This window comes from Prunus dulcis, chromosome 7, assembly GCF_902201215.1.
Source record: "Prunus dulcis chromosome 7, ALMONDv2, whole genome shotgun sequence".
NCBI classification, from domain to species: Eukaryota; Viridiplantae; Streptophyta; class Magnoliopsida; order Rosales; family Rosaceae; genus Prunus; species Prunus dulcis.
This window is the reverse complement of record NC_047656.1, coordinates 12,554,584-12,575,695: the sequence shown is the minus strand read 5'-3', so window position 1 is coordinate 12,575,695 and position 21,112 is coordinate 12,554,584. Positions and strand designations below refer to the sequence as shown.

The 21,112-nt window shown below is 36.9% G+C and overlaps 5 protein-coding genes across 8 annotated transcripts; 2 read left to right on the top strand and 3 right to left on the bottom strand.

Moving 5' to 3' along the window:
• Positions 1-636: 636 nt before the first annotated feature.
• Positions 637-7,162, bottom strand: LOC117633773 (uncharacterized protein At5g03900, chloroplastic). 3 transcript variants are annotated; one of them, XM_034367533.1, is made up of 14 exons: positions 6,605-7,162; positions 6,370-6,477; positions 6,192-6,295; positions 6,021-6,104; positions 5,814-5,886; positions 5,654-5,719; positions 4,345-4,434; positions 3,814-3,879; positions 3,374-3,516; positions 3,201-3,287; positions 3,052-3,115; positions 2,236-2,379; positions 1,500-1,663; positions 637-1,100 (listed from the first exon to the last, which is right to left on the bottom strand). In XM_034367533.1, exons 1-13 carry the CDS (start codon positions 6,989-6,991, stop codon positions 1,520-1,522), a joined length of 1,560 nt encoding a protein of 519 aa, XP_034223424.1. In that variant the 5' UTR covers positions 6,992-7,162; the 3' UTR covers positions 637-1,100; positions 1,500-1,519. The 3 variants fall into 3 exon arrangements, 2 of the variants coding, with proteins under 2 accessions (XP_034223424.1, XP_034223425.1); XR_004586703.1 differs by lacking the exon at positions 3,052-3,115 and having other exon boundaries at positions 6,605-7,123; XM_034367534.1 differs by lacking the exon at positions 3,814-3,879 and having other exon boundaries at positions 6,605-7,122.
• An 809-nt stretch (positions 7,163-7,971) lies between these two features.
• Positions 7,972-10,247, bottom strand: LOC117634389 (pentatricopeptide repeat-containing protein At2g36240). Its single transcript, XM_034368482.1, has 2 exons — positions 8,265-10,247; positions 7,972-8,233 (listed from the first exon to the last, which is right to left on the bottom strand). Exon 1 carries the CDS (start codon positions 10,198-10,200, stop codon positions 8,764-8,766), a length of 1,437 nt encoding a protein of 478 aa, XP_034224373.1. The 5' UTR covers positions 10,201-10,247; the 3' UTR covers positions 7,972-8,233; positions 8,265-8,763.
• Positions 10,248-10,261: 14 nt separating this feature from the next.
• Positions 10,262-13,599, top strand: LOC117634390 (1-(5-phosphoribosyl)-5-[(5-phosphoribosylamino)methylideneamino] imidazole-4-carboxamide isomerase, chloroplastic). 2 transcript variants are annotated; one of them, XM_034368484.1, is made up of 8 exons: positions 10,271-10,560; positions 10,657-10,718; positions 10,862-11,069; positions 11,529-11,614; positions 11,731-11,832; positions 12,110-12,243; positions 12,696-12,744; positions 13,193-13,599. In XM_034368484.1, exons 1-8 carry the CDS (start codon positions 10,332-10,334, stop codon positions 13,367-13,369), a joined length of 1,047 nt encoding a protein of 348 aa, XP_034224375.1. In that variant the 5' UTR covers positions 10,271-10,331; the 3' UTR covers positions 13,370-13,599. The 2 variants fall into 2 exon arrangements, with proteins under 2 accessions (XP_034224376.1, XP_034224375.1); XM_034368485.1 differs by lacking the exon at positions 11,731-11,832 and having other exon boundaries at positions 10,262-10,560.
• Positions 13,600-14,762: 1,163 nt separating this feature from the next.
• On the top strand, positions 14,763-17,570 carry LOC117635172 (heme-binding-like protein At3g10130, chloroplastic). The gene is made up of 8 exons (XM_034369517.1): positions 14,763-15,163; positions 15,265-15,351; positions 15,445-15,515; positions 15,693-15,794; positions 15,941-16,045; positions 16,528-16,663; positions 16,915-17,024; positions 17,150-17,570. The coding sequence occupies exons 1-8, from the start codon at positions 14,938-14,940 to the stop codon at positions 17,222-17,224; spliced, it is 912 nt and encodes a 303-aa protein (XP_034225408.1). The 5' UTR covers positions 14,763-14,937; the 3' UTR covers positions 17,225-17,570.
• Positions 17,571-19,377: 1,807 nt separating this feature from the next.
• Positions 19,378-20,095, bottom strand: LOC117635048. The gene has a single exon (XM_034369373.1). It carries the CDS (start codon positions 20,045-20,047, stop codon positions 19,571-19,573), a length of 477 nt encoding a protein of 158 aa, XP_034225264.1. The 5' UTR covers positions 20,048-20,095; the 3' UTR covers positions 19,378-19,570.
• Between the last annotated feature and the right edge of the window lie 1,017 nt (positions 20,096-21,112).

Sequence of the window (21,112 nt, the reverse complement as noted above, 5' to 3'; positions counted from 1 at the left end):
ACGACTGTTTATGTCAAGAATACTTTGGCCCTTGTTTATATTCTTCTAGCAGTTTGTAAATCTTTCTTTTACTCTGAGTGATGATTTTGTTTTTTGGTCTGTAACTCCGAGTAGCTAGTACTGGTGCAATACAGATTTGGGACCCTTTGAACTGGCTCTGTTGATTGAAAAACAGGGACACAGTTAATCCATTGCTTTCAATGTCATCATGACCAAATTTTACGCTATGCATGGCATGAGGATGCTGGGAAGAATGAATGAAATGGAATTGTCTGGCAGAATTGTATGATACGGAAAGTGCAGACCCTCGCACTTGTCGGGGCTACTGGGTTGAAACCACTGTAATCGATAGCCTTGAATATGGTAGTCATGCATTCATAACAAATTCTTTGAATTACTCATTGTACGTAACATTTCTTCAGCAAATAAGCCAAAACAAAGGATCAATGATTATCATTGATAATAACCAACTGGAAATTTGGATACAGTTGAATAAACTTATATCTCAATCCCCAATATGTAGACAAAGCAATAGCTTATACTCCTTGAAGCCCTCTTGGAAAGGAGGGGTTAGTATTTGATAGGAACTATTTTAGTTATAACCAGCAGTAAGTATGACCAATCTTTGCTTTTCAGTTCTAAGCAGTCTTTAAGTTTTTCTTAATTGAAGCAGAGAAACAATTAGACCCCAAGCATTTGGAAATGCCCAACAAAAATCACCTATTAACGTTCTACTATGATGCACTTGTTTCCAACAATCGATATAGGATTCCTGTTCCACTCCTTTTTTGGCCTCCCAGGTGAAGATCTTCACTGCCACAGCAAACCACTCGTGTCCAAGATTCAACAAATTGCAGATCAAGGGGATCCTAAAACATATATATGAGCCCTGTGATTCTTAAATTCTTTCATGTGTAAAATAGTGTTGTTGTCCACCTGAAATCTATATTACAAGGTATCATTCCCTGCTGCACCCCACAAAAACTTCAGAATGTACACTTCAAACAAATGCAGGTACCATCACTGGCGCATCAACTACTTGCACCAAAAGTTGTGAAACTCTAATGTTCTTCAAAGAAGTCAACTAGTACCTCTAGTACCTGAAACAATACATACAATGTTATCGGGTTATCAGTAAGTGAAAGGCACTACCGGAGATTCATTAGTCGTTATCCTAGGCCTATTAATTACTTGTTTAGACACACTCATTCAATTTTAACAAGTACACATGCATGCAAGCAAAACATCAAAATGCATTGCTAAAAGTCAACTATGATGAAACCTAGAACTTCTTACTTGATCAAGGAGACTCCTAAAGACTATATGCAATTGATATTTAGGGTACTCAAACAAACTTAACAAAACTCTCTCTTTTTATTTTCGTCCAGACTTAACAAAACTATCAGACCCTACAAAATCCAACCTCACCTACACTAGCAGTTGTGATGCTTAGAAAGCAAATAGTACATTGATCTGAGGCAAGAAATGTATAACCTTACCAAGTAACGGTAGCCTCTTCTCAATCTGACTTGTCTATTTCTCGAAATCTCTTATCCCATTCTTGGGCCTCATAGTCTTGCTCAACCAGATCCCTGTCCGTACTATAGACAATTCTATCCTGCCCAATGAATGTTCTTTGGGCCATGTCCCGAGCACTGAGGAGCTGAATAACATCATACAGTAAAGCAATAAATAGCTATTTTTCTATAATTGAAGGAACAAAGTTAATCAAGTTTCCGTTCTTTATTCAGTTGTCTTTACGTCGACAAGTACAGGATTACATATGACAAATCAAATGTCAAGTCACCCACCATATGATCCTATAGTGCAGAAGAGTACCTTGTGCCCTAAGACAACTTCATGTGAGCAGTCAAGTGAATAAAACTAGATGATTGTTGTTTGAACTTCACTTATTACAACAAATGCAGGATTGTCAGATTTGAATGTTTTACTTTAATTATTCGGTCAAGAAGATTAGAATGTATTAATGGCTAAATAACAAACATAAGCATTGAAAGTTTGTTTTCCTCAAGCAAGCACAAACCTTATTGAGAGAGAGTGAGAGAGAGAGAGAGAGAGAGAGAGAGGTTTATCAGCAATAGCTAATATTTCTTTTTATTGCTCAGACACCTCTCCCCCAGAAGCTAGGTGTGATAAAGCACACGTGAATTTTGAGACAGCAAACTAATCAACTGCAAAAGGGAGACAAAATTATAGAGAAGCACCAATACAAACCTTTTGTCTTAGTGAAAGATCTGGCAATTCAAGGGCTCGAGCACGCTGCTGTCTTGCTTGATTTCTTTTCTCTATGTCAGCATTTGTCTTAAGCACGATGAACCACCGGAACAAAGGAATTGCAAAGAATGAACCAGCATAAATCTGCAAAATAATTGCAGGAAAGATAAATCTAACCCCATACTATATTATAATTACATATATGGATGTGTATATATCATTGACAGGAAGAAGGTCAGTGTTCTAAAGCACTTAAAGATCAGTTGACCAGTAAACATCGTTAATTACGAAATGTATAACAGGAGAAAGTTCAAATTTCTCAGCACTAAAAGATGAACTGAACATTAGAGAATCAGATTCAATTTCTGTACAACGCTATGGCAAAAAGGCACATATGCTTAGTTCCAATTTTTCAACCTCCGATCACCAGCACATCAATGAAGCCACTTGCTGGTTATTGTTATTAAAAGGCTACCCCAAGAAATCAGATTTTTAAAGGGTGAAGTGAGATCACATGAAAAATAGCTGCCAAAAATTAAAATAGAAGATAACTATAATGCCACTAACCAAGTAGACAAAGTTCGTGAAAGTAACCAGTCAAGCAAATTCCTAATGTCAATATCAGAATTCAGGCTTTTTATGACTATTCCATAATAAATAATAAAAGTAAAACATAAATGAACACTTCCATAATAACACCAGAAGTCATGAGCAAAACTCTCACTTGTAATATTGATTAAATAAGAACTGCTTAAAAAAAAAAAATAGTCTGGATCACAGGTAGGGAATTTTTATTTAACTGAAAGCAAATCATACCTGAAGTAGTGGAAATATGCCAGTAATAAACTTAATAAAACCAACTGGTGCAATTGAAGTATCCCTTCACATAAGAATGGAAGCGGGGCACATCAGATCAATATAGAGTAATTCCAACTGAGCAATAACAAAGTTCAACTCAAACATACTTTAAGATGGCTCCAAGAAAGATAACCCCAAATAAATTAAGTCCACCAAGTCCAGCGACCATTGCTCTCTCAGTAATGCTAGTGTTGCTGCAAAGAGAAAACCGAACTGTTTCAATTTAGTTTCCAGATGAATTCACAACATAATTGGGAAATCAAATTGAATAATAAAGGACCTGAATTGCCATTTCTTCTCCTTGAAAAATTTATCAACTCCTCCAACAAATTCAGTCCATCTTCTCCCCACATATTCCTTCCTTCCTCTCCTTGGAGTAGAAGCTGTGCGCTGTAGAGATGGAAATTGGTACAGAATGTTTCCCTGCATAATAAGCAATTTATTTTTTTGTGAATAACTACTTATATATCTTTTCATTTACATAAGAAAAGTAAACAATTAAAAAAAATTAATGGATGGCAAGCATGATGGATTTAAAATCCAGAAGCATATAGTCAATTTCATACAGCAAACACTTAAAATTAATGATTTCACAATTTGCAATGATGTACTAGTTCAAAGGAAAAAGAAAGTGATTTATTAAACAGTTCTTATAGTATGTATATGGAGGAAAGACCAAGAAACTGAAGTCATTGCTTTAAACCAAAACATTAAACATACCTCTTCATCTATTACAGGCTGACCCTCATACCGTAAAAGAACAGGTAAGATGTATGTTTCATCATTCTGAAATTAACAGAAAGTAAAAACACATCAAGCATCCGAATAAGGACCAAAACAGAAACATGCTGAATATAGTAAAAGAAACTGAAATTTTCAAGTCCTTTAAGAGTTTGAACTGATTGAAATGCTCAATATAAAGTCAAACAACACAAATATACAATTGGTGAACTCAATTTATGGTTGGAAGTTAGTAAAGACCACAACTATATAACATTTTTTAGTATGAAGCTTTGAAGCACCGTGTACAAGAACAATTTCGGTTTGATCACATGAGGAACCATTCCAATGTTCTACTGTGTACTGTGTTCAATTAACTAACCAAAGGATACAACTGCTTATTCTTGACCATCAAACAAATAATCCAATCTCAGCTGGAGATAGTATGAATTCTCCAAATACGAGAGCAGAGCTTGATTACATTACGAATTGGGAATTCCACATGAACTTCTACAACAACAAAATATTTACCAGAGTTCCCCCTGAAGTTTCTACATCAAGATATGGAGCAAGCTCTTCAGCTGCAACAACTCCACCATTAGAGGCTATGTATTGCCCAATCTGCAAGTACATTTCATGGAACAATTGCCATTACATTTTTATACAGATCTGCCATTATTTCTAATGACACTCAAAATAACAGTTCCATCATAACGGATTATAGAATTTTAGGAATAAGATAAAGAGTCCCACAACTAAGGAAGTCTTCTATCAAAAAATTAGAAGACTTTACCATACGTGGACCACAGTTTCTGACAGGAGCACCAATTACATTCAGTATTTGTGAAATTTTATATTTTTCAATAATTTATATATTTAAGGAAGTAACAGAAGTTTCAAAAATAATCAAAGTAGAGCTATCTGCCAATGACCAATTGACCATTACTACGACTTCCACCTTTTTCATTACCAATTAAAATCATAGACGAGTGAAGTCCATTGCTTTAAATTTTATGATTCCCTTTTTTCTTCCTTCTGTTGAATTCTAAACATAGCAATTTCGTGTATAATACTCATGTTATACATGTACGTATGTATTTTTCAAAAATACTTCCGTTTCCCGTACATTTCAAAAAAATGCAGTAAAATACACGTTTTTAAAATCAAGGGCACTATACACGTATTATATGCTTACATACGCATTTTTCATGTTTGGCACATGTATTATTTACAAATTTTCAACTAATGCAGGTAAAATTCATGTTTTATACATGTCTTTTTCACATATTATTGAATAAAAAGACATTCAAAAAACATAAATAAAGAATACTTAAGTACTATATAATTGCCGAATGTTTCAGCATAATTTTGTATTATTTCAATATTGATGAATAACACAAGGACATATTTTATTCATATGTTTCCTCTCTCGTATTTTACTAACTATACACACAAGATATTATGATTAAAGTATCATTTCCATATAATGATGATGCTTTAAATGATGATAAAATGTAAAAAATACAAGAGACCTCAACAAAGTTGTAAACTGATGCAAACTCTTTCAAAGTATTCCATCAAGGAATTGCATAAGAATTTACAAGAAGACACCATAACTTATTTCAAATTGCAGTATAAAAAGGTCTTCACAAGATTTTAAGGGGCAATATGTACATGTAGCTTGAGAGGAAGGGGAGAGAATTATATATACCCCTAATTACTAGTTTAAACTCTAACAAGGGAGAAATGAACTTGAACTAAAAGGTATACGAACACAATCAATAAACTGAAACAAATTGTTGAAAGCAACGAACCACTGAACTCAGTGCTCGATTATTACCAACTTCCATCTCTCTTCTTCGATTCCTTGGTTTGGATCACCATCGCCAAATACAAATGAGAAAATCTAAAAGAAAACATTTATAAAGTCAATACTTTCAGTTTAAACAAAACTAGGAAAGAGCCAACAAAAATAAAGAATGATTCAGACCAACACATACAGATTCAATGAATTTCATCTTATTATCATCTGTTTGTGGTCGTCGCCTCCTATAGTAATATGGATCCCAGTACCTTAATGAAATAAATAGTAAGGGAAGTGTTAGCAAAAGTCTCTTCCTAGTTTCAACAAATAATATAACTAAACCAGAAACCCTTCCATATTGTTATGAAAAGCATACTTAACATGCAAGTATAGAATGCATTACCAAAAGAGGTCAGTGGGGCTGAAGTAAAAATTGAACCCCGAATCATACGACCTTCCTCCCCGTCTTCCACGATTGTCATCTTCACTGTAACCAAAACACTAGAGTCAACCATCCTTCCCACAATATAACGTATTTATCAACAAAAACAATAACGGTGCCCTAAAAATTTACCTTCTACCAGAAGACAGAGCAACAACAATTGCAGTATAAACAAGAACAATGGAAGCAATTAGAGCAGTTCCAAATGAAACCCTTGCTACATACTCGGCCCCGGCCTGTCAAAAGGCATGGTATTAGTGCCAATTGCCAAACATTAGTTACAAAACAAGCTTCAACAAAAAATCACTACCTTTGCCTTCTCAAGCAGAGGCTCAACTTTCATTCTAAACGATTTGCCTACAAGCTTTGCTCGATAATCCTTGGGGAAAACATAGAGTACATCACCTTCATCCGAGACCTGTTGAGACCATCTTGAAAACAACAATTGCACTCACCCACTAACACAATTTGTAAAAGTAACTAAACAAAGCTACAGAGCCCATTCACTTTATGTGTAAAGTACATAAATTTTTGAAAATAAGTACCTCCAAGAAGCCTTCTGTGTCAGCAGCGAGAGCTTGCAAAGCATTCTGAGCTTCATTGAGCTTAAGCCCAGCCCTACCGGCCACGTCACCAATCGTCACTCTTCCTCCGCAAGAGTCCACAGCTTCCATTGCTCGCTTTCTCACATCTGAAGGCAACTTATCGCTCTCGACAGCACCGCCGGGCCTAATTGCAGTGGTGGCGTCGAGGCTTGCCTTCACAGCCGGCATGAAAACCCTAGATTCTCGAAACTTCGCGTCAAAGCCCGGGAAAATGGGCGTTTGGATAAGACGAAAGGTTTTGGGACGGTTGGGGAAAAGTGAGGCTTTGAACACGAGGCGAGAACGCGGCTTCGGTGGAAGTGTGAAGCAGGTGGCTATTGACGCCATTGATTGATTTCTCTTGAAAAGTTGCAATTTTTGGTAGGGTGGTTTTCTAAGTTCTGGCCATGGAACTCACTTTCTCTGCTGAGTGGCCCAGGATTGGAGCTTCGGATTTTCTTTTCTTGTTTCCCTGTAGAAGCTATTGGACTAGGAGGAGATTATGCAGTTGAAATGACTGTCCTGCCCTCGTCAGATATTAAGGGATAATATCGTTTGGAAAATTGAAAATTTGTTGTTGGTGGAAATGTCAATAACAAAATTATCAATGCCATTTTCACATAACACACGGAAAATATTTTTGCTCACCATCCATCTCAATATTTAATATGTGTCCATAAACATAACAATGGTTACATAAATTAAACTAAAAAATTAACTATGATTATGTCTATGAACGCATGTCAAGTATTAAAAAGGATGATGAGCATATATCTTGGGTTAAATGATGATAAAAAATATTTCCTTTCACACTGTCAAATGATTGAGAAATAATCAAGTTCATTAAACAGTTAATGAAGTTACTCAAAACATACCACCTTTGAAGTTAATTGGGAATCTATTTACTTTCTTTGTTTCCTTCACATTCAAATGTCTGTTTATTTCTTCATTCGATATCTATTTAAATCCTTAAATTTTGAAATCACTCCATCGAAATATATCTTAACGTTCTGTCCTGATTTTTCATGAAATTATAAAAAATAAAAATAAAAACATTTTGTTTTGATATCAACAAATAACTTTCTTTGACTTAAGGTATTTTTTAAAATAAATAAAAAATAAACCAGAGGTAGATGATCTGAATTTATAGTTCTATTTCTAATATTGAAAAGAAAAAAAACATTATAACAAAGCAATAACTGCCCTAAGCTGCACACGCACCGCCAAGAACATAGTAGCTGGTAATCAATTGTTTCATAGCTATTTTTATTAAGCAAATCATATAAATAATACGTTATATCTTGTCATAATGTAAATTGAAAAGTTGGTACTCATAATCGCTTCTGGATTTAAACAATACCAGCCATGGCTCTGAATATGAAACTTTAAAAGGCACAAACTGGTCCAGTGCAAAATCTCTACCTGCTATGAACAACATATTAAAGTGTCAAATATCGAAATCTTCCTGCTGTGCCGTCCTTCCCTGAATTTCTCATGATCATAACCACTCTTGCTGTATTCTGCTGTATTCATGAATACAAGTACAAACTACATCCAGTGCCTCCAAATCCCAAAATTCTGGTTCCTTACCTTCCAAGAAACCAATCTCCTGGTTCCTTACCTTCCAAGAAACCAATCTTTTTGTCTAGGAGATTATAATGTGTGAAAGTATACACGTAATGCTGAGGATGTAGCCAAAACTCACCCAAATGGAAGTGAACACAGCAAAGAATCACCAAATTGAAAGCTCTACTGTGGAAGCTCCACTAAAGATTCACATCATGCTGCATTCCTAAAGCTCCAGTAATATGCTTCGTTTTTAACTCATTGTTGTTGATGGATCATCTCCCAAACCCATCGTCGTAACGAAGACAACCTGCTATAGAATCAAAAGGGCCTGTAGACATTTTACTTATCTTCTCTTTCTAATTTTGTTATCTATACAGTGTCACGTCTCCAGTTTTCAACCTCTGATACAAACCAATATCTTGCCCTCTTGCAATCAAAATCTTCAAAGAAAACTAATAACTCAGCAAAATACTAGGGTTTAAACCAAAGTATTCCCCAATTAAAAATTGTTAACTGGGTGCTGAACAGATTTTTTGGCATTAGTAAGCCCATCAATCAGCCAGCCTGTTATATGTACCAAGGTCAGGTATAAACCCCTTATCCAGCATCTCATCCACCAGCAGTTTCTGCTCCTTCCTTTTGCCTTCTCTTGAATACCCAGATACCAAAATGCTATAAGCCGTGCTGTCTAGGTCCAAGCCTTTGCTCGAAGACAACAGCTTAAGACTATCTGCCTCCACTGTTCTCCTCAGATTACAGAGATCTTGAAGAAGACAATTAAATGTCACAATATCTGGGACTATACCTTCTTCAAGCATCCTTTTCATCAATCCAAAAGCTTCATCAATTCTTGCTGACCTCCTCAAACCCTCAATCAAAGTGGTACAAGCAATCAAGCTCGGAACATTTCCTTTCCTCCATAGCTCATCCACAACCTCCAATGCTCTACCCGAATTTCCTTTCTTACAGAGCACCTCAATAAGACCAAGATAATCATACCATTTAGGCAACACTCCTTTTCTTGAAAAATCTATCAACAACTCACACGCCTCCGAAACCCGACCTTCTCTACAAAGGCCATCAACCAAAATCTCACAAGTCACACTCGAAAACTTGCACCCGAATTCAATCATCTCATAAGCCATCCCAATCCCATCCTCAAACTTCCTCTCCCTAAAGAAACCTTTAATCAAAGTATTAAAACTCACCACATTGGGGCTACACCCCTTCTCTCTCATATCCTTAAACAACTCCAAGGCTAACCCAAATTGTGAATTACGACAATAACTACTAATCAAAATATTGAAAGTAAACACATCAGCCTTAACTCTATCCTTCATCATCTTATCATACAACCCCAAAGCCTTATCATGCTGACCACATTTCACAAATCCATGAATCAAAATGTTATAAACCACAACACTAGGCCTCCCATCAATCAATTTCCGCATAGAATCAAACGCATTCACAGCATCATCCAATCTCCCAACTCTACAATAAGCATTAATGGCAAATTGGAAAATGGGTTCTGTTCTGGGGCAAGAGAAAATACCATCCGAGCAAGGACAAGGGTTGGAGACCATGAAGCTGAGGAGAGAACCCAATTCGACGAAGCGGTCAGTGATTGCGAGCGTGCGGGCCATCCATTCGAATGTGGAATGGTCGTGGCGAAAGGAGTCGACGGAGGAGGCCCAGTTGAAGACATGGAAGTCGAAGTGGGCGAAGGTGGGGTGGTGGTGGAGCTTGGATTTGAGGAAATGGAGGAGGTTTAGGGATGTGAGAGGCGGGTTTTTTATATGGGTTTTGAGGAAGTTGAGGAGGTGGGTGTGGTTAGAAGTTGGGGAGAGAGTGAGGGTTGGGTGAGGGGTTGAAAGGGTTTTGGGTGCGCTTGGAAGTGTTGGGTTTGGGATTGGAGAGAGCGCTGGTTTTGGGTTTTTAGGGGTTTGCTCCAGTAGTGGTATGGTTATTGGTCTTCTCATCTTATTCATCACCAAACGTTTCACTGAAACTCAAGCTCCACAGCAATGGCTGTTACTCTTAGGCCACGCTTATGTCTCTGCAAAACGGTGCATTTCATTCACCCGACAAATGAGAAAGAAAGAAAGGTGCTTTGACATAAATGCCCCGCCTTTATATAGTACAAAGCAAACCCCGTTCTGGGTCGAAAACTCGAAAGGAAGCTGAACTGAAGGGAAAAAGCCAACTTGGGTGCCGAAGCAGAATGAGAGCTGAGAGCTTCAATGCCGCTTTCTCCTCTGGCGTCCGTACAATTCAAAGGCCTCTGAGCTCTTCAATTTTTGGCGTAACGAAGCCTAAACTTATCTCTGCTACGCCTTCTAAAAGCTCCAGTAATTTTTGCTTCCGCTTCATCTTCTACTTTGGTCTTATCCTTTGTATACGTTAATATAACACACAATTTATCTTTCTTTTTTTTTTGGGTGTAGGATTTACTCGAATTTCAATACGCTGCGCGGTTCATTTTCGACCTTGCATTGATATACACAAGGTATTGCAACTTGAATTTATCAAATTTCATGCTTTAAGTCGTTTGGGTATTGCTATAATTGGCTTATATGTGTGTGTACTTAGCCCAGTTGTGTTTTTGTGTTTTGTTGATTTTCTGTACTTGTTATGTTGATTTGGTTTCAGGGGAAAGTGAAACAAATTGTTGGGTCTACCCTTTCGGATTCGAAGGAGGATGGGTCTGCTCTTGTTACCAATTTTGTGTCAGATAAGTCAGCGGCGGAGTATGCAAAGATGTATAAGGAAGACCGCCTTACAGGTGGTCATGTGATCATGCTTGGAGCTGACCCTTTGAGCAGAGCTGCAGCCATTGAAGCTCTGCATGCCTATCCTGGTGGGTCTTTGGTTGCCTTCTTGTTCTTGTAGATTTTGTTGCTTTGTTCGAATTTTTCATTTGATTTTGGTTTCAAATGATTGGAAGTAGTCTTCTATTAATTATCCCCTTAATAATTTATTCAAAGTGCTTCTTTGGATTGTTCTCTCAGTTTCAATAAAATGCAACTGGCTCTGGTGCAAATACAGTTTAAGTTTACTAAGTGGCTGGAAATGAGTGTGGATTGGATTAAAAGAAAACGAAACTTAGCATCAGTAGGCTTGGAAGGACTGACATCAAATAAATGCTAACTTCTGTAAAAATATAAGCTTCCCAGTATTATTGCATGAAATAAGATTGTCAGGCAAGTTGAGTGCCTTGGGAGTGTGTTATTTCACTTTAATCTCTGTAGTTGATGATATCTTTAAAACTTACAGATTTTCCTCTGATGAACTTGCTGCGAGGACTGGTATAATCTAGGTGGTTTGCAAGTTGGAGGTGGGATCAATTCAGATAATTCTTTGCGTTACATAGAAGAAGGGGCTAGCCATGTCATTGTCACCTCAGTAAGTTTCTACCTTTTGTTCTTTCCTTTTACATCTATGTATTGATAAAGAGGACTCATTTGGATCAAATCATTTCATGAAAGCATTTCTTTACACCCTTCATGGTTTTGTTGCAGTATGTATTCAACAATGGGAAAATGGACCTTGAAAGGCTCAAAGACCTTGTTTCTGTTGTTGGAAAAGAAAGGCTTGTTTTAGACCTTAGCTGCAGAAAGAGGGTAGGAAGGCAGCCAAAAATTAAACCTCCTTTGTTCTTATTTATGTTTTATTTTCAAGGCCAAGCAGACTTATTTATTTACTTGATCTGTGATCTGTGATATGAATAGACTAACAATTTTCTGAGACAATTGCATATATTAAGAATCAGTTCTATCAATATCTAATCATTATTAAAGTGATTTTGTTGCTCTTAATTTTGTCCTAGAGCGTTTTCAACTACCTCACTTCCTGGGCTTTTACGTGTTGACCTTAATGCGCATTTACTTTAATCTGCAGGAAGGCAAATATGCAATTGTTACAGATAGATGGCAGAAGTTCAGTGACGTGTATCTTGATGAGGAAATATTGGACTTTCTTGCCAACTATGCAGACGAATTTCTAGTTCATGGTGTTGATGTTGAAGGGAAAAAGTATGTCATATGGTGCCATGTTTATTTCATTACTACTACAACGGATACATGCGTATGGCTAAGTCCAACAGGATTAATGCCTTAAAGAGATTTTGACTGTTAGTTAATGGAAATTTCATAATGGACTTAAACTTTTTCTCCTTGACTGAGACTTCTATTCGGGGTTTGCTCTATGTGCTCCTCACTATGGTTCTTTCCACATTGAGAATGTAATTTTTTCCATGAATTTCCATGAATTCCATGCATCATGTTCCTGGGTTGAGCTTCTGCTATAAATTCATTTAAACTTTACTACTGGTCCTAAATCTTTTGGAAAGGCTATACCGAAAATATATTTGCCAATTCCAGATGGTGTACTGCATTGTTTGGTTTAGTTCAGTCCTGCCAGACTAAAACTTTTAAAATTTAAAAGTGCATATTGGCAAATATGATCTCATTTTTGTTTATTGCAGGCTGGGCATTGACGAAGGGCTTGTGGCGTTGCTTGGAAAGCATTCACCGGTTGGTAAATTAGTAATAGAATGGCACATTTATGACTTTGCTACCTGCTCATGTTTTTAAAATTCCCTAGGTTGTTGGCTTGCTGAAAATGCTCCCTCATCTATCATTTCACCAAGCATTCCTGTAGCTTGACAAAATTTCTTTAACCTATTGTCTGCATATCTGATTAGATAATCATTGATGGCTTTTTTGCTAAACTGATCACAGTAGAAATGAGTTGAAATCATCTGTGTTTTTTAACCTCACATAGATGCCCTTGGAAAGATGTAGGACGGAGCCATGATGCTGTCATCTAAATCATTTGTATGATAAGTGAATGCTGATTAAAATGGGAGAAGTGCATATCACCTGACTGCACCATTGATACAAAGCTCTCAAACATGAAACTTTATTATTTATCATCGTACGTATGTTCACATCACTGATAGACTATGGTTTTGGGTGCCAGATTCCTGTAACTTATGCTGGTGGTGTCACTGGAATGGGTGATTTAGAGAGGATAAAAGTGGCGGGGCTGGGACGTGTGGATGTTACTGTTGGCAGCGCTTTGGATGTCTTTGGGGGCAACTTGTCATACAAACATGTCGTTGCTTGGCATGCCCAGCAGGAGGCCTTGACTGTTTAGTGCATTTCTATGATATTTTGGTTTGTGTACACCATTTTGATATCTAGGTTGTTGTGGCTTTTTATATTTTGGAAATCCGTAGTAGAGTTCAGTTGTGTAACTTAGAATAAAATGCTACGTTGTACCTTATGAATAGAAGCTATTTACTTTTGTGGCCACTGAAATGAAAACTTGCAACAGCCTAATATGGTGAAATTGAGTTACGAATCAAGATTCTACTTTTGTTTTTACCTGTCCCTCTCTATTTCTAGTTGGTTGTTCTTTTATTTTCTCCATCTCCACCCTCTTGAGTTATCAGAGATATTATCTGGTTTGGCAAGACAATATTTTCCATAGGTGTTTGGTTTACCTTTGCTAAACCAAGTTTGGCACTACAAACATCCCTGAAGGGGTAGAGACCTGACTGTGTCATAGGCATGGCCACTCGAGCTCTGGTTTGCGTCCTCAACTTTCCTTGCAAATAAAGGAAAAGAAAAACAGAAGTTGTGCACTACATAAATAATTTGAGTTTTTCTATTTAAACACCGTGCACTACTTTAAAAACTCATCAATTTCACACTCCCGCACCCCGTTATCTTGCCCCTCACCACTCTAAGTTCACCTCAGTTTCATAATTACAACAAGTCTTTAATCACAGCATCCTCAATAATTTTGGGAGGAGTCCCAAACCAAGAAATAATCTCACATTGCATACCTCAACTGACAACCCACAAACCACTATTTGCATATCGTATTTAGGGCTTGTGAAGAAAAGATGAGAGTGTAGTAGGAGTTTGTGTTTTTCTAAAACTTAATATGAAGAGTGGTGGGGTGTGTTTACAGATGTACTAGGGTAAGAATTAAGTTGGATGACCTTTTTTGTCTCTTTACACAATAATAAAACTTAAGAGCTTAATGATTTAAGTATTTGTGTGAACAAAGAAAAGTGTGAGGTTTAAATAGAAAAACTCAATAATTTTTGTGCATGTGCAATATTAGAAATGCATTGTTGGAGAGAAGTGCTCGTATTATGTGGGTAAAATGGGTTCTTTTTTGAACAAAAGAAGCAAAAGAACAAGGAAAACCTTACTCAAAATAAAAATGAAGAACATAAAGAAACAAGCATTTGCAAATGAGGGAGTGATATGATTGCCAAGTATTTAGGAACTAATGCAGGAAGTGAGTATTGATCGAGCCTTACACCACACTCAACATATATTTCAAAAACAAGAAATAAAAAGTGATGATCGTACATATTCAGAATCTATATCGACCAACTACTCAAAATAATAACTTGAATCTTCGAACCACTATTCCCACTTAGTGCAGTGAAACACTGACGAGTTAACGATAATCCAGGATTTGATTTCCTCTTGAAAATGATAATAATGGTAGTGAAGGGTTTCCCAAAATTAATTCAAAGGAGGGTCATACCTGCAAAAAACAGTGTATATTGAGGGGTGAATGTGGTATTTGACAAATAAAGGCATCTATTTCCCGGGAAAATCATAACCACCAACTCTACGAGTGACTTCAAACTCCCACCCCCTCTCACTCTCTGCAACAGAAATTCAAAAACCCCAAATTTGATGGCAACAATGTTGTTCACTCAAACAGTCCCATCCAAAACCCTAACCTGCACATCCCTCTCAGGAAGAAACCCTAACAGTAACAGAGTCATCTCCATGGCCACGGGCCGAGCCACCACCGCCGTGCCCTCTCCGCCGCAGCGAAGAAGAACCATGTCCGCTCTCGAAGCCCGAATCTCCCTCGTCGCCGCTCTCGCTTCTCAAGCCTCATCTGTCTCCCAGAGACGTAAATGTTCAAACCCCTCCCGCACACTACAAACTTTCCTTAATTTACTTAGTCCCCCGGTACCAATTTGTTTTCAACATTTGGCCTTTTAAAACTTGCAGTTTTACTCGAATTGGCCACGGAGACTGCCAAATACGTCTTCCCCAAAAAGTTCGAGGCTCGTACTCTCGAAGAAGCCCTCATGTCAGGTATTGTTTTAAGTGATAAAGCTAGCTGGTTATTTGTTTTTTTTTAATGTGCATTTTTTGAAACTAATTTCTGTGTGTATATATTTGGTGTAGTTCCGGACCTCGAAACGGTGAAGTTCAAAGTTCTGAGTAGGAGAGACGAGTATGAAATTAGAGAAATAGAGGTATTGTTAACAGTCTCCTTTTTTGTTTTCATAGCTCTGCCACGTTAGGCTTTGTGATTCTTCAGTTCAATTGATGGGTTCTTAACGGTTTTCTTTGGTGTCTCTACTTTCAGAGCACTTTACTATGACTGATCGGGGTTGTTTTTTTTTTTTTTTTTTTGGTGTGTGTAAAATCAGCCTTACTTTATAGCGGAGACTACAATGTCTGGAAAGACTGGTTTTGATTTCAATGGAGCATCTCAATCCTTCAATGTCTTGGCTGAGTACCTGTTTGGTAAGGTACTTTGAAATATCTTCCCTTTGTTGGGTTTTTTTATTTTTTCATGAAATCATTTAACAAAAATATTTTAATGAATTATATAATTCCATTTTGCAATACATCTAACCCTGTTTGGTTAACTGACCTTCTTCTTCTGTTTGTTAAGAATACAACAAAGGAAAAAATGGAGATGACCACACCAGTTTTTACACGTAAAGCTCAATCTGATGGGGTGAAAATGGAAATGACAACTCCAGTGATAACAACGAGGGTAATTTTCTGCATGCATCTTATGCTAATGTTATCTGTAATTTTTTGCATGATAAAATTTGGAATGATACTCTCATCTTTCAAATGCACTTTTGATGGCTTCTTCTAAAATATGTAGATTACTTCATTTTGGTCTGGCACCATGTCTGTCTTGATCAAACTAAGATGTAATGGCTGAAGTTCTTTTGAGATGACATGTTCTTTCAAGTGAAATTCCAAATGCTCTTAATTGTTTGTGCGATACTATTGTAAGAAACTCATGACACCGAGTATTAGTTCATGAATAATGTAGTTGGCCGTGGCTGTCTCATTTCTTTAGTCCATTTGGGTGTTGAATCTTTATTCTTTAATATATATTTTTTTTTTGTACAGTGCAATTAGCCAATGTAGGGTTGCTGTTTAGATTACTTTTTGTTGTCTTTCCCAAAGTTTATATTTTCTCTCTCCTTTTATCACAATCTACTTTCACTTAATTGTATCTAGCTGGAAGATCAAGATAAGTGGCAGATGTCCTTTGTCATTCCCTCAAAGTACGGTGCCAATTCACCATTGCCTAAAGATCCATCTGTAAGGATCACAGAGGTTCCAAGGAAAATAGTTGCAGCTGTTGCCTTTTCAGGTTTGTCCTCTCCTTATTCTATTGTCTATATAGATATTTTGAGAATTTGGGTTATTATGTTGGAAGTATGCATGACTGTATCTATCAGTAACTTGAGCATAATCATATCTATTCGACGTTGTGTGCTATTGTAGTTTAAATTAGATAAACATCATTTTAATTGCAGGAAACATGAGAGTACTTTATGATTTGTTTAGTCAAGAGTTGTCGAAAGTATCATGACATAGTTTATGTTCTCAATGTCAAATCAGGTTTTGTTACTGACGAGGAAGTTAAGCGACGGGAGTCCAAGTTAAGGGAAGATTTGAAAAAAGATGGACAGTTCCAAGTGAAGGAGGGAACTTCAGTTGAAGTTGCACAGGTATGATCTTCACTGCATTATTAATAACAAAATGTTAGAATAATCTAATTTCAAGGTACTTTATTTGCACACAGTCTATAAGATTTCATTTACCTTACCTTTTTCCTGTTCTAATATGAATGCAGTATAATCCACCATTTACACTTCCATTTCAACGGCGTAATGAGATCAGTCTGGAAGTCGAAAGTAAAGAGCAATAGTTTTCAGAAATTTACAAACTTTTGGTCTATTGACTATACACGATTTCTCCTGTAAAGAAACTAAGTCAGCAGTTGGATATCTGCCCAATCAAATATCTATGTAATGTCATACGGTATGTAAATATAGAATATGAACTACAAAAAGTTTGTGGCATGTGTTTCAACTACAGACATATGATTGGGATGTATATTGTTTACTAGCATGATAGCATCACATGTTCTTGAGTTATACACTCTGTAAAATTACCATATTTTGTTAGAGGGAACTTGTAAATAATCTCCCCAGTGCTTTCCTTTTCATTGTCATCTTCCTTAAGTTGTGGCCTACGCGCGCATATAGTTAGCGATTTAGCAGTATATATAAATTGCTTGTTCATTTCAATGACTATGGAGGGAAATTCTGCTGATTGACTTGATAAACTTATTGATACATAAAAAGCTGAGAGTAGTATAACTGAAATTTTAAATGCATATGTCACTGTATATTGCATGCATGACACGGCTGCCAATATGCAAAAGTTAGGTATTCCAAGTGTGCCTAGTGCTTTATATTGGAAGCCAAAATGACTAATGGTACTCTAGTCAATCAAAAAGCTTCATAGTGGACATAATTTACATGGTGGAGTTTGAATGTATTATCACCCACTGAGATCCAAAAGGAATCTGAGATGGCCTCCTGATTGTTCTCCAGAGAGAAATACATGTCCTAGCAAGACGAAACAGAGTAACTATAATCCAAACTTGATATGCCAATATCATATCCATGTGCTATAAAGAAATTTAAAATACTCATGCTTTTTCTAGGACCTTTTCTTTCTATATCTGCTTTCCTATCAACCAGGAGGAGCCTAAGTTTGTTTTGTGAGAAGCTGATAGGACAATAAAGGGTAGACAGAGACTGTAGTGTCCTTCTACTTTGTAATTTGAATGTATTATGGCAGGTGATACTAAGTACTTAATGCAACCAGCAGAAAATTACTTAATTGAAAAGTCATTTTGGATTTCCTTTACCTTATGCCAGTCGAACCATTGCACCTACTACTTGTTTGGAGTTATACTACAGACTTTACTGTAAGAAGGATGCAATAAGGACTTTGTGCTGTGTGTCTGTTTGGGTACAAATTCACTGAATCTACGTAGGATTTTCGGGTGTGAGATATTGTTAGGTTCTAGTACCAATTTTCAGATATGGGATGAAGTCTTGCTGTTGCATATCATATGGAGCTTCTTTGCTGATGTTTTGTGCTGGAACGCTAGGATAATACACCAGGGGAGTATTTTATTGGGTTGGGATTTAAATCTGTGGAATTTTTGTTTTCTTTCCCTTTTTTTAAACATTCCTAATAGGAGAAGCAGTGTGAATGAATGGTATTTTTAAAGTATAGTCCTCCTCAGCAGCAGTAACAGAGCTCTATAATGCCACTGGAACAACCATGGTTGGTATATGAAATACACCAAAAGGTACGGTACCTAAGCTTTTCTTCCATGAGATACACACACATACACACACGCACAACACACAAGCAATTTTACTAGAGCAAGTTGACCTATTCCATCATTCCATTATGGGAAGTTGCACCAGGCTTTCATAATGAGAGCACTAGCACCACCACCACAAACTGTAATAATTATGGATATATAGAAATGAAAATCACAAATATTCATTAATTATTATCTACAGTTGGGTAAAGAAATTAGCAAAAGCAATGCCATCAATGCATATATGCTTTATTCTTCTTCTTTTCTATCTTTTTATGATTTGGCAGGTGAGGCTGGAGGCTGGAGGCTCAAGTAGCCAACTCATACAGTCATATGTAGTGCCACATCACCCTCTCGTCAGCTGTGCTCCGTGATATTTCTCCATGATATGGCAAACTGCTAACACGCTTTTGATATTTGTTATCACTTGGAAATTTCTTCCCTGCTTTAGTGGCAGTTGGCACAAAATTGTATGAAATTACTTGGAAATTCAGCTGTATAGCTTGAATAGTACCTCTGTTGTTAGGTCATGTTCATTTCTCACTTGCATGTTTTTCCCCTTGTTTTGGTTCTTGGTTATGACTTATTATGCACTTGAGGGATATGCATGGGAATAAGATTTCGAACGACATGCAGATTCTTTAATTGTAGTGCAATATACTAGACAGAGGACATATTTTGAAGCATTTGTATGTGATAAGAAAGAAAAAAAAAGCTAAACGGTATTTTCCAATGTCTTTCATGGACTTTGTTCACCTATATGTATGTTAGACTACAGAAAACTGTTTTTTGCTTTTCCTTTTGTTTGATAGGAGAGATTACTAAATTAGCATACAATTTTACATAATAAGGATCCTCTTGCTATTGCTAGTTTACTTCAGGTATGCTTTCTAGAACAGGTTTCCACCCTTCACAGTTACCATCATCATTGAAGCTGTTAGTCTTATCTATGCTTCTGTCACTTTGAAGCTGAGAAACCAAGTCATCGACTGAAACTCCTCCCTTTCTCAACATCTCCTGCAATTCTTGCTTACTTATAACTATCTTGATCCTTACAACTTTAGTTTCTTGTTCAGCTTCGACTTCAGGATTCGCAAACCTTACCTTCTTCTGGGAAGCCTTTTTCGGTGGCAACGGAAGAGGTACAAGATAGTAGAGACGACCACCAAGCAGTTTGGTGTCTGGCCGGAGATGCTGGTAGACCGGAGCCGTCTCAGATATTGCATGGCCAGAAAATTCTGACAAAACCTGGTAAACTTTCATGTCTGCTCTGTACTCCAGGATTTTCCCATCAGGTTTCATAATCTTTGTTATATTTTCCTGCATAACCAAGCAATTTCCCATGGTTCTGTTTATCACAACTTGGAAACAAAACTTTGGTTTGAAAGTGGGGTGTTATGAGTGAGGGGTGTTGGGAATAAAGATGGGTTGTATTTAAAGGATATGGTTACAATCTTCCCCCTCATATTGCTCCAATATTACAGATATGCCTTGTTTCTCTCTGGACCCCACCTTGCTGAAAATTTTATATTTTTTTGTTAGTAAGCTAGAATCAGAGTTCATGTAATCGTAGCTGTTCGATACACACTTGAGTTGGGTGGATGAAACGGTTGGTGAGTAAGAAAAAGTAGTAAGCAATTACTACAGAACAAATCAAAGATTATGGTAGCCTACAATAGGAATATTACTAAGCAAATTTGCAATGCTTAAAGGACAAATATGTTTTGGCCTGTCTCTTTGCTGTTGTACGAGTCGACTCACCGAGTCATAAGACTGAGTCAAATCAGTGTTGTGCTCCTTATATTTTTTTCAGGAGTGGATTATTACCAGACCCTTTCATACAGTAAAGATCAGCTAAGATCCAGTAGGGCCACTATAAAGGATCTGAGTGGTTGACTACTGTGCTTCATATGTTTGTTCTTTGATTGACTATCTTTTTGGCAACATTGTTCTTTGCTTTTGCTGTTTCCAGCAGTTACTTCACAACTTGCCTTATTCAGGTCGGTAAAGGCTCTAAGGCATGAAATTACAGAAACATTTTCCTCTTTCCTGGTGTCTGGTTGAATATGCCAAATTAAAGGCATCTTTTATATGTTCAAATTTCAAATGAGTCTAAACCAGAAAAGAGTAAAATGACCAATTTTGTCCATACATGAACCCATAAAATCATCTACTTGAACGCAACTAAGTCAATGTACCAAACCCCTCTTGAACTCTAGATTTTGTGGTGGCAAATTATGAGTTAGGTGATTTTTTTTTGTATTGTTACTTTGTTTGTGGCAAACACGACGTTGTTTGATGTTTTTAGTTGTATTAGAAAGATGATCAAATAGAGGTCATGGATGCATTTCTTACAAAAAGACAGTGATTACAAATTTGTTATGCATGCTATCTTTCCCTAGAAAACTA